A 12,053-nucleotide genomic window follows, 5' to 3' on the forward strand; every position below is an offset into this window, starting at 1 on the left:
TGGGATCAGTGATTATAAAATTTAACTAGCCACAATTAAAAATTCACTAGCTCTACTTTACTTCAAGAGAATTTTTTTTTACTAATTAATAGTAATAATAGGAAGTGTCCCCCAAAGAGGGAGATAGAGCTTAAAAACACTAACATGGGTGGGGGGGATGGGGAGTAAGAATATTCATATTTACAAAATACTTAATTGCAGCATTTGACAATTTTTTTCTTCACTATCCGTCTGGCATGGCAATAGTAGTTAGCCCAACACTGAAATTCACTAGCCATGGGAGTGGGGCTACCATAACCTAAAAGCCCTGCTCACAACTGGCTTAACAGAGACCATGATATGTACTGTTCTGTTTTTCAGAAGATGTGTATAAAAGGTTATTTGGTAGGAGTTGCCATTTTGATTTTGTGTGCTGCTGTTTGAATTATTACCAAGTTAACTACATTTCATTTCCTCTCTTTCTGTTGTAGATTCGCAGTATTGAGCAGGAGATTATGTCTCTCATTCATCTTCATCACTCAAATCTCATTCTTTATCTGGCTATGCGGTACCACGAGGAACCAGACAGAATTACAGTTCATGTGAGTGATTCATATTTGTCATATGATGGATAGGATGACAATCAAAATATTTAATACACAATCACAGGCATATGGTTACGGGTGGTTGTCAAAAACGTATGGAGATTCTGTCAAAACGATGGAGTAAAAAAAAAATTGACTCATTAAACTTGCTGGCATTCTTCTTGATAAAGTAATCTATGTTTTAATTACTTTTTATGACTAAACAAATTTAAACTTTCCATGTACATACTGTAACACTTAGTAAGAGAAATATCACAATTTACTTTGGACAACATTTTAAAACAAAATTTGTTGCTAATCGAGAATTTAAAAACAAAACGTTCCATGCTGTATTGATTTGTATAGTATTAGATTTTACCATTTTTAATACATTAATTAATGCATATTGATGCCTCTGTTTTAATTATAGATCTTGATGGAACACTGTGGTGGCTATAGCCTTGAGAACTATATTAAACACAAACTTCCGATCTCACACGATCTGTTGAGGTACTACACTGATGGACTTCTGGAAGCTCTCGATTATCTTCATAAGAAAGCTGTAGTTCACAAATACCTAAGGGTAAATAATGCTGCTTATTACTATGTTGATGCATGTCAGAATAATTATGAAGAAGAGAGCCATACAAATATTGATAGTGGAAAGCCACTAAGGAATGGGTGCATACTTCCCTGGTTGGGGGTTTTAATGTTTTTTTTTTTTTTTAATGCATTTATTTGTCAATTTACGTTTACAGGCAATCTTGTTTACACATTTCCGAAATTATAGATCCTGAAGTTTAGTCATTGGTAACACTGTATCAGCTTCTAAGAGTTAGTCATTCAATTTACCTTATCAGTAGTTAATAAAACACTATACAACAACGTTTTGATAAGAGTAGTTAACAGCGTTCTTTACTTTTATACCATTATGTATTTTTAATATTCCAAAACAAATTTCATTCTTTATAGAGTAACATTTGTTTTAAGTTTGTAGATTCATTAATCTGAATGTTTTCCTTGTTATTTAGGCTTCCAGTGTATTCATTGACAGCAGTAGTAGAGTGAGGGTGGCTGATTACAGTATTGATAAAAGGTAAGAATTAATTATTGGCAATTAAAAGCACTTTGCCATGTTAACTTTTGGCACGGTCAGTTGAGTTAAAAAAAAAATATAGTCAAATCTGTTATTAAGGACACCTTGTTTAACAACTGTGTGTTTGTATAAGATTGTTGATGTACTGGTCATGACAGTGGGTTTAAGGCTGGGTCAAAATCCAGTACTTGCCTAACAATTATCATTCGACTGTGCAGATCAGTTTTATATTTAACAAAAAAAAGAAAGAAATGTTTTATTTAACGACGCACTCAACACATTTTATTTACGGTTATATGGTGTCAGACATATGGTTAAGGACCACATAGATATTGAGAGAGGAAACCCGCTGTTGCCACTTCATGGGCTACTCTTTTCAGTTAGCAGCAAGGGATCTTTTATATGCACCATCCCACAGACAGGATAGTACATACCACGACCTTTGTTACACCAGTTGTCCACCAACGGGGATCGATCCTAGACCGACCGTTCATCAAGCGAACACTTTACCACTGGACTATGCTCCCCTCCCCCATATTTAACAAAGACAACTATGTATTGGTTGTTTGCCAGTGATTGAATCAACTCTAAATGATTATATAACATAGCTGATGATTTTAGGTATTGACTTTTTATTAGGTTATCTCTATCACATAGTGATAAAAAGATATTGACTGGGTTTCTTTTTTTTTGGGGGGGGGGGAGGTGGGGGTACTTATGTCTATCAGAAGTATTGACATCAGTAGTCTGAGGACTACAATAATAACTAATGTTTGATGAATGAATGTGGGGTTTTTTTCTCAGATTGTGTGATCTGTATCAGACCGCAGAGAAAGCGCGACCTGGCGTTCACTTCCAGGATGCGAAACACCCCACACCTAGCCGTGGAGGCAAGAAAGAAGATATATTCCAACTGGTAAATGTTTAGTTTTGTCACTTTGACTTTGATTGTTTCTTTTTTTCAAAGGGGTAAGATGTAACTCAGTGGTAGAGTGTTCACCCTCAGTGACATTGTGAGGGTTCTTCCTGTCCTAACCAGTTCCCTGATACATAAAAGGCATGGTATGTGGTGTTCTTTTCTGGGAAAGTGCATATTAAAAAGAACATTTACTATTATTTGGTAGGAATAGGGTATTTGGTAGCCGCAGGTTTCCACTCTTAGATGTTAAGGATACAATGTAATCAGGTGTTAAGGATACAATGTAATCATGTGTTAAGGATACAATGTAATCAGGTGTTGAGTATACAATGTAATCAGGTGTTAAGGATACAATGTAATCAGGTGTTATGGATACAGTGTAATCAGGTGTTATGGATACAATGTAATCAGGTGTTGAGTATACAATGTAATCAGGTGTTAAGGATACAATGTAATCAGGTGTTATGAATACAGTGTAATCAGGTGTTATGGATACAATGTAAGCAGGTGTTAAGGATACAATGTAATCAGGTGTTAAGTATACAATGTAATTGGGTGTTGAGTATACAATGTAATCAGGTACTAAGGATACAATGTAATCAGGTGTTAAGAATACAGTGTAATCGGGTGTTAAGGATACAATGTAATCGGGTGTTATGGATAAAATGTAATCGGGTGTTAAGGATACAATGTTATCGGGTGTTAAGGATACAATGTAATAAGTTGTTGAGTATACAATGTAATCGGATGTTAAGGATACAATGTAATAAGGTGTTGATGATACAATGTAATCAGGTGTTAAGGATACAATGTAATCAGGTGTTGAGTATACAATGTAATCAGGTGCTAAGGATACAATGTAATCAGTTGTTGAGTACACCATGTAATCAGGTGTTGAGGATACAATGTAATCAGGTGTTGAGGATACAACATAATCAGGTGCTATGGATACAATGTAATCAGGTGTTAAAGATACAATGTAATCAGTTGTTGAGTATACACTGTAATCAGGTGCTAAGGATACAATGTAATCAGGTGCTAAGGATACAATGTAATCAGTTGTTGAGGATACAATGTAATCAGGTGTTAAGGATACAATGTAATCAGGTGTTGATGATACAATGTAATCAGGTGTTAAGGATACAGTGTAATCAGTTGTTGAGTATACAATGTAATCAGGTGTTAAGGATACAATGTAATCAGTTGTTGAGTATACAATGTAATCAGGTGTTAAGAATACAGTGTAATCATGTGTTGAGTATACAATGTAATCAGGTGTTAAGGATACAATGGAATAAGTTGTTGAGTATACAATGTAATCAGGTGTTAAGGATACAGTGTAATCATGTGTTGAGGATACAATGTAATCAGGTGTTAAGAATACAATGTAATCAGTTGTTGAGTATACAATGTAATCAGGTATTAAGGATACAATGTAATCAGGTGTTAAGAATACAAAGTAATCAGGTGTTAAGAACACATTATACTCAGGTATGGTTTCATTTTCTTTTAATGGAATGATCAAATTACTTGTCTTCTTGCAGTGATTATTTGACCATTCATAAAACGTTTTGAGTTCAGTAACATAGTACAGTGAAATCCACTTAAAACCAAACCCTCAGTAAACTAGTATTCCCTTAAAACAGGACCATGTTCATAGTCACTTTTTAAATATCAGTACGGAACAGAACCTATCTAAACCTGAGACCCTTTACAACAGACATTTTACTTGGTCCTGTAGGTGTTCGGTTTAGAGGGGTTAACTACATAATTTGTCATCTAATTAATGTAGTTTTTATCATTGAGAATTCTTTGAAGAAGTAATTTGGATAACTTATGGAACAAAGTTGTGATTTTCAATGAAATTTTAGAAATGTTAATTTTATCTGTTTTAAGTACAATATAACCTGATTTAAATACTACTGGAGCAAGGTCACAGTTTAGATGGAAACAATAAAACTAGCTGCTATTAAAGGCATAGACCCTAGTTTTAACTGGTAAAAATGGACACTAAATTTAGTTAATCTACAAACTTGTAACACATTTGGATAAAGTTACAACAGAGTGAAAGAAAAGTATGTGACTTTAAAACCGGGAAATATCCTTTAAAAGTAGACTAGAACTCTAATCAATAACTGCTACTTCTCAGGCACACATGCATTTTTAAAAACATGAAAAATGCATTTTGTGATATTAGAAACACTGGTTCTATGGAAGTGGATAATCTAATCAATAAAATTTAAATAATGTCTAATTTCAGTGATAATAAACGTCTCTAATAGTGAAAAATATGCCTTAGTGTTTAAAAACTAGGGTCTGTTCCTTTAACCAAATAAAGTTTGTGTGTGTTTTGTTTGCAGGGTTTGCTCATTCTGTCATTAGCTGAAGGCCAACATGTACAGGACATTCAGCCAGTGATACCAGCACAGCTGCCACCTCAACTACACGACTTCATCACAAAGTAAATATACACAACTCCACGTACTGGTTTTTCACATTATTTATTGCATGGGAATATATTGACCACACATTTGATTAAATAGTATATTGTTGGTGCACAATAACAAGACAAAACAATTATATGCAGTTCTGTATTTAATGCATACTTTTATTATCAATATAATGGTCGTTTTAATTAAATATCCAAATGTTTTGTTTATATTTATGTATAAATCATCTGTACATCATGATTTTAATACAAAAACTTAGGACAAGTAAGGGACAATTTCGAAATTAATACTGATGTAATGTTTAATTTCCCAGTTGTTTTATCATTTTGATTGTTTACTGATGTGTTTAGATTCTGAAATTATCTAAATACAGTTACAAGCTATATGCTGTTATGCAAGTTACTGGATTCTGATTGGATGAAGTTGCTAAAATTGAATGCAGAAATAATGTTATCACAGAAAATGAATCTTGAGCAAGACAAAAGAAAATTATTTGAGCTGAATTTTGCACTAATGGTATATTATTATAATAAATTGTTGTTTATAGTTAAACAATTCTTTTCTTTTCAACATTACCTGTCCTCAACAAGTTGAGGACAGGTAATGTATCTATAAAAGAGAAAACACTCCCAAGTTTTCTCCATTTTGATTGTGGGGTAATTTATCAATGTTTAACAATCACAAATTTAGTATAATTAAATCAGTTTTGCTATGCTACATAGAGATTACTATACAAGCTTGTGTCATACTAACTTTATGAAACAAGTGTCAGGATTATTGTATTATCCAAGCGAGAGCGAGGGTAATACATGAATCCTGACACATGTTTCATAAAATCAGTATGATTTACACACAAGTGTAATAATTTCTTTATTATCCACATTATCCGAAATATTATTTTTATGAATAACAAGCTAGGACCATCTCAAAACGTTTAAAAGTAACTAAAAAGAGACAACGAAACGACGTTATTTTCCGAAATGACATCATTTAGATAAGCGTTCACACTTGGGAAGCCACATTAAGTTATGATGTCGCTTCACAAAATGACGTCAGTTGTTGTGCATGTGAAATCATTATGACACACGTGGGTCATATTGGTTATATTTTCCTGAATATCTTGAACTATGTGGATAATAAATAAAAAAAAATATAATATGACTGCTATAAGTCGATAAATTGCCCCAAGTTAAAAGCAGTTCCTATATAATTATTGCCTGTTTAATTCAGATGTTTGATACAAGACGAGCGTCACCGATGGTCAGCCTCCCAGTTACTTGACCATGCTTTTCTGAAAGAACCAATCCCTGTCACTATTGCCAGCCAGCAGACAGGACAGGACAGATCTGGAAAAAGTAGGGCTTTTTAATTATTTGGTTTTGCCAGTTTGTAAAATAATCACTGGGTGATAGAATCTATAGGCAGTATTATTTTATTTCCTTAAGGCAAAGGTTCACTCAGTATGAACAGCAAAACCATCAAGATTTGAGCTTGACTGAGTCCAAAAGATGTTTTTACATGGTCTAGTATGGAATAATGAGGCTGTCCCTTTAACTGAAATAACTTTCTTTGTTGTTAAACAAAAAAATTATTTAGCAGGGCACATTTGTAGTGTGTTTCGTAGAATTTGTTAAGTTTCTCCAACATTGCTTTAATGAACTGGGCCCCGTTCCATCAAGCGATCTTAGTGCTAAGATCACCTTAAGTGCATACGGCAGTTATGATCTTAGTACTAAGATCGCTTCGTGGAATGGGGCCCTGGTAATTTTTGGATATATCAATCCTTCCACAACAAACTTGCACAACTTTCTGTTACAATAGTCAGAGGTGGGAATTCTCTTCGGATGAGCTGTTTTCCTCTCATGGAACATTGCGTTTCCTCGCATTTTAATTGTCCTTTCCTCCAAAATGTGTCCGATGGCACAGATTTTAACTTAGGATTTCAAGAATTTTCGGGACCCCTCTAGATTTCCTCTTTTTTACAGTTCACCAATTCCCACCTCTGAATAGTACAACTGGCTCTGAACTTGATAATGATAAGCATGATTCTTTTTAATATTAAATCCACTGGCAGTTTTAATGAGATATGGAACTGTTTGTTAATTTATTTTGTATTTCACGTGCACTGAAAGGGCATTTTATTTCTACAACAGTGTCAAAATTGATTAACCTGTCAAGCATGCATGGGGTTTTCTTTAGAAACAAAAAGTCCACAACATTTATTTTTTAACACCTGATTCTTCATTGAATTTGGAAACTACATTATTTTCAACCATGCTGAATGGCTTTTGATGTCAACTGTGGTTGGCAGAGCACGTTATGGACCAATGTCCTCATATTTCTGTTGACAGTGGATGTGCAGATGGTTCGAAATTTGAGTAATTCTCTTTTGTCTCTCTTTCATCCATAACTTATTGTCTCTTAACCATTTGTGACACCCAATAGCCAATGTGTATTTTTGTACTGGGGTGTCGTTAAACATTCATTCATTCCTTAGCCTCTGGTTGGCTCCTCTATTTTAGATATCTCTTCATCAGACACTTAGAGGCAGGATTTAGCTCAGTCAGTTGAGTGTTCACTTGAGGTGCTTGTGTCGCAGGATCGAATCACCTTGGTGGATCAATTCAGCTGATTGGGGTTTTTCTCGTTCCAACCAGTTCACCACAACTGGACAAAGGCCGTGGTATATGCTTTCCTGTCTGTGATAAAGTGCATTTAAAAGATCCCTTGCTGCATTAATTAATCAATATGCTCCAGTGGATGTAATTTTTTGTGATCATAATCTCTACATTTCACAAGAAAAATGTATTGTTGGTCATCATGCAGGCCTTGATTTTAACTTTTTTAGCTGTCCACAGGGCTATCAGGTTGTAAAGTCTAGCATCCCTAAGTAAAAATTGGTAGCCCCATAATTTTAATAAATTTAAAAAAAAAGACAGAAAGAAAGAACCCAAATAATTTATTTATACTTATTAAAATACTTTTATCATGAGCAATATACTGGGAAATATAAATTTTTGAAAACTTCATTTATAACACAATTTATCATCCATTAAAGGCTTTTGTAGGAGATATCGCTGGCATTATAATTTGCAATATCTCCTGCAATATTCTCCTAGGAAATATCGCTTCTTATAATCTTGATTGGTCAAATTTTATTTATGTGTCAGCTCTAAACCTATCATTAGTGATGTTACGCCACTGCCGTTCTGCTAGTTAACGAGTCTACCGTTGCCAAATATAGTGACATTCAACCCACATTTCTGACATTGTTTACAATTGTCACAAATGAAAATAATTAGAATGGATGATAAAAAGAATACCCCCCTCGTGTCTTGTTGATATCATAATTTATCAGCACTCGTTGATAAAAGTATAAAAATCCTTGGCAAGCCTCGAATTTCATCCTTTTATTAAATATAAATTATGATATCACAAGACACTCGGGGAGTATCCTCTATATATTAATGAATAATATACATTTATGAAAACTACATTTATATAACACAATATATCAATTAACAATATTCATTTTTGGAGACTAAACTGGTATTACAAAATGTTAATGGGAGTCTGGTGTTAGACTAGTGTCCTCCTTCCTGACCACTTTTTTAAAAACTGTCTAGCAGTTAGTAGATTGATTTACATTTCCTCTTCAGCATATTTGCCATTCTAGTCATAACATCGATACCGTGTCAAATTCTTGTAATTCCTCTTAAAGCGAGTGAAGATGATGACAGTGATGACAATGATGACCTTCTCAACATCTACGTTACTGATCTAGAGGCAACGGGAAAGTCTCGACTGACGGCCGAATTTGATATTCTCAGGTCTCTCGGAAAAGGAGGCTTTGGTGATGTCATAAAGGTAAGCAGAGATGTGATTTATTAGATTTTTATCCAATTATATCTCTTATTTTCAAATAAAGGGCTAGTTTTAGGTGAGCAGAAGATTTCAAACTCCAAAAACTTCAAATTGTGTGTAAAATTTCAAAAATCTCAAATTATATACAGTTGAATCCTGTTGCCTCGAACTCTGTCAGTGCTCGAGAACATGTTTGACCAATCATGTAATTTGACCTAACCATTTGGTCAACCACGTGTAAGTGTAACTCTGGACTTCATTTTTGGTTCGAGCATTGTGGTGTATTCAACCCTTCCGACTTCGGCCCAACAAGATATTACTGTATTATGAAACTTCAAAAACATGTCAAATTATGTATAAAACTTCAGAAACTTCATATTATGTATAAAATTTTTTTTACTAAACTTCAGATTGGTTATAGAACTTCACAAATTTCAAATTATATATGAGACTTCAAAAACTGCAGAACACCACTTATTTTTCAATAAATTATCTATCATTGCAGAAATTATTTTGCAAAATTAAAATTTTTAAATTTAATTTCACAATTGGCAAACTTGGCTAATGGTTTAGCTAGTGTAAGGTTTCGATGATACCAGTCACCTGGAAAGCTGGAAAGTGAAAATACAACAACTGAAATTCGGAGTGATTTTTACTTCAAAAGCATGGCATCTGACAACTTTTCATCAATGTCAATTTATGTTACATAAATATGCACAAGGCACTACAACATCAATATTAATATGACCTCAACACTAATATTTACTAAGCTTGGTTAACGCATCTAACCTGTATTCTTATTATAGTGCACTCGCACTTGGATGACTAGACAATCAATTTCCACAATAGGACTTGATACATTATCATGACCATAAACAACAGTCATTCTGTCAACAATATCAATATCAATCTTCACTTTAGCCTATATGGGGTTAACTCTTAATTAACAAAATCATGACATTAAACTACATATTCAATCTCGACTTTAACCCATATGGGGTTAACTCTTAATCAATTAACTCCAGCTTACCTAACGAATAGACATTTAGTCGCAAACCTATTTGATCAATTAATTCAAATAACTAAATACTGAAACCACCTTTCAGTTTCTATTCAGAACCATTAAAATGTACCCAGTAGAGTTACTTCCCTTAATAACGCTAGACTGAAATTTCTATTTCCCTTCCGAACATTAAAATTACTTCCCTTGATAACGCTAGACTGTAATTCTTGACCAATCATATAGACCGATCGACCTACACAATACGCTATCAGTCAAGGCAATTACATGTATTCATCAAGTTACTTTCCCTTGTCTTAAATCGAGTACAAACATACAATATTTACTATCCAACAATTACACTGTATCATATTAATAAAGTATTTTGGAGCAACAAATCATTTTCCCTAAACCATAAACTTAGATGTACTAATATAATCCTACATAACTTACCAACCCCCAAGGTCATGCAACTCATCGTTCGCGATAACCATTTATTAACAAAACATCAAATTAACTGGACATGTCAACTTGTTATACATATATTTACATAAACTGTGTTTTTGCCAAGGTGTGGGACGTGTAGGTCTTCTGTACATTGTGTTTTACTAACCTGGAAAGTGAAAATATAACAACTGAAATCCGGAGTGACTTTTACTTCAAAAGCATGACATCTGACAACTTTGTAATAGCCATTCAGACTTCACCACGCACTATAGCTCCGTATTTTATCCGCTATTTTCTGTAAATACAGCGGACAGCCAAATATTTCAGTTTCCAATTTTATCGTTTTGTTACACTAGCATTGAAATAATGTTCACATAGTGGACTAGATTTGATGTGATTACCTTTATCTATGGTACAGAACTTTCAGCTTTTTAAATATTAGTTCAGCTCTTATTTTCAAATGAGCCATCCGTGGTTCGAATCCCCTCAGTGGAGATTAATGTTTCTGATACATGAGTATCTCATTTCAATATTATTGTTTTAAATTACTCTTTAATATATTGCCATAGTGGGTGAATGGGCACTGTTTTTAAATGATGATAAGTTAGTTTTTGTTGATTTGCATTCAACAGGTAAAAAACAAGTTGGATGGCCGCCTTTATGCTATTAAGCGTATTCCTTTGAACCCAAAAAGCAAACAGTTCAACAAAAGGATTACACGAGAAGTTAAACTGCTGTCACGGCTGAATCATGAAAATGTAGTTAGGTAAGTTGAAATAAATATTTTGGGCATTTTTCATGTATATATTGACTGCTTGGGACACAAATACTATACTATAAAACACTGTTAACAAAATTTTAATTTAAAAATTATAATTTATTGATTAAATTTGTACAAAAATTTAATTATAGTAACATGAACGTATATATCTTTGAACCAATTTAAAAGATAGTAAGTGCTGGGTTCATATCCCAGTTCAGGTTCGAATCCGAAGTAAATCTGGTCAGTCCTGAAGGCAGGGTTTCCACATGGAATTGTATTGATGGATGCAGTTTCACCGTTCCACCCTTTTGTGTCTTTAAGATCATGGAAAAACACACCCTTAACCTTTTAGGACAGATATTGCATATTTAAAGATAAATGAATGATGATTGAATGGCTCTTTGCAAAGCATACAGTCATATTAAAACTATTTAACCTTTCTAAAAAAAAAAAAAAAAAAAGAATTTTGAGGGTAAGGATTCATAACCATTTTACCATTTGAAAAAATACATGAATGGATAAACAGACTCCTGGCATGTATATATATCTTCAGAGTATAAGATGTTCTCAAGATACATGTATCTGTTATTTTGTTGTGTTTTTTACAGATATTACAACTCGTGGATTGAAGTGAGCGAGGAACCTGCTTACAGTGAGGACTCGTCTCTCTCAAAAAGTGATTCCAGCTCAAAGAAATCACCAGCTGACGTGAACGTCACAAGGAACAGTCTCGGATTCTTGGACAGCATTGAACAGAATGTCCCTCAGATGGCCAACTCATCTGTTGAGTGGAGCATCAATTTATCATATGACACAGCGGCCGTTGAAAAACCCTCAGAGTCAGACTCTGATGATGATGATGATGATGATGATGATGATGAAAACGATGTGTTTGGGGTATCCTTCTTGTGAGTGTTAAGTTTTTAATACAGAGAAACATGTTTTAAGCAA

General features: G+C 33.8%; 1 protein-coding gene across 1 annotated transcript in view; it reads left to right on the top strand.

Moving 5' to 3' along the window:
• Positions 1–12,053, top strand: part of LOC121372739 (eIF-2-alpha kinase GCN2-like) — a 54,175-nt gene that overhangs the window by 12,317 nt on the left and 29,805 nt on the right. Inside the window, exons 9-17 of the mRNA XM_041499222.1 lie at positions 471–581; positions 994–1,146; positions 1,595–1,659; positions 2,464–2,575; positions 4,939–5,039; positions 6,259–6,383; positions 8,750–8,895; positions 10,972–11,105; positions 11,711–12,010. Of these exons, the coding sequence (XP_041355156.1) occupies positions 471–581; positions 994–1,146; positions 1,595–1,659; positions 2,464–2,575; positions 4,939–5,039; positions 6,259–6,383; positions 8,750–8,895; positions 10,972–11,105; positions 11,711–12,010 (1,247 nt within the window). The remainder of the gene's footprint in view (positions 1–470; positions 582–993; positions 1,147–1,594; positions 1,660–2,463; positions 2,576–4,938; positions 5,040–6,258; positions 6,384–8,749; positions 8,896–10,971; positions 11,106–11,710; positions 12,011–12,053) is intronic.

Source organism: Gigantopelta aegis, chromosome 4, assembly GCF_016097555.1.
Source record: "Gigantopelta aegis isolate Gae_Host chromosome 4, Gae_host_genome, whole genome shotgun sequence".
In the NCBI taxonomy this organism is placed as follows: Eukaryota; Metazoa; Mollusca; class Gastropoda; order Neomphalida; family Peltospiridae; genus Gigantopelta; species Gigantopelta aegis.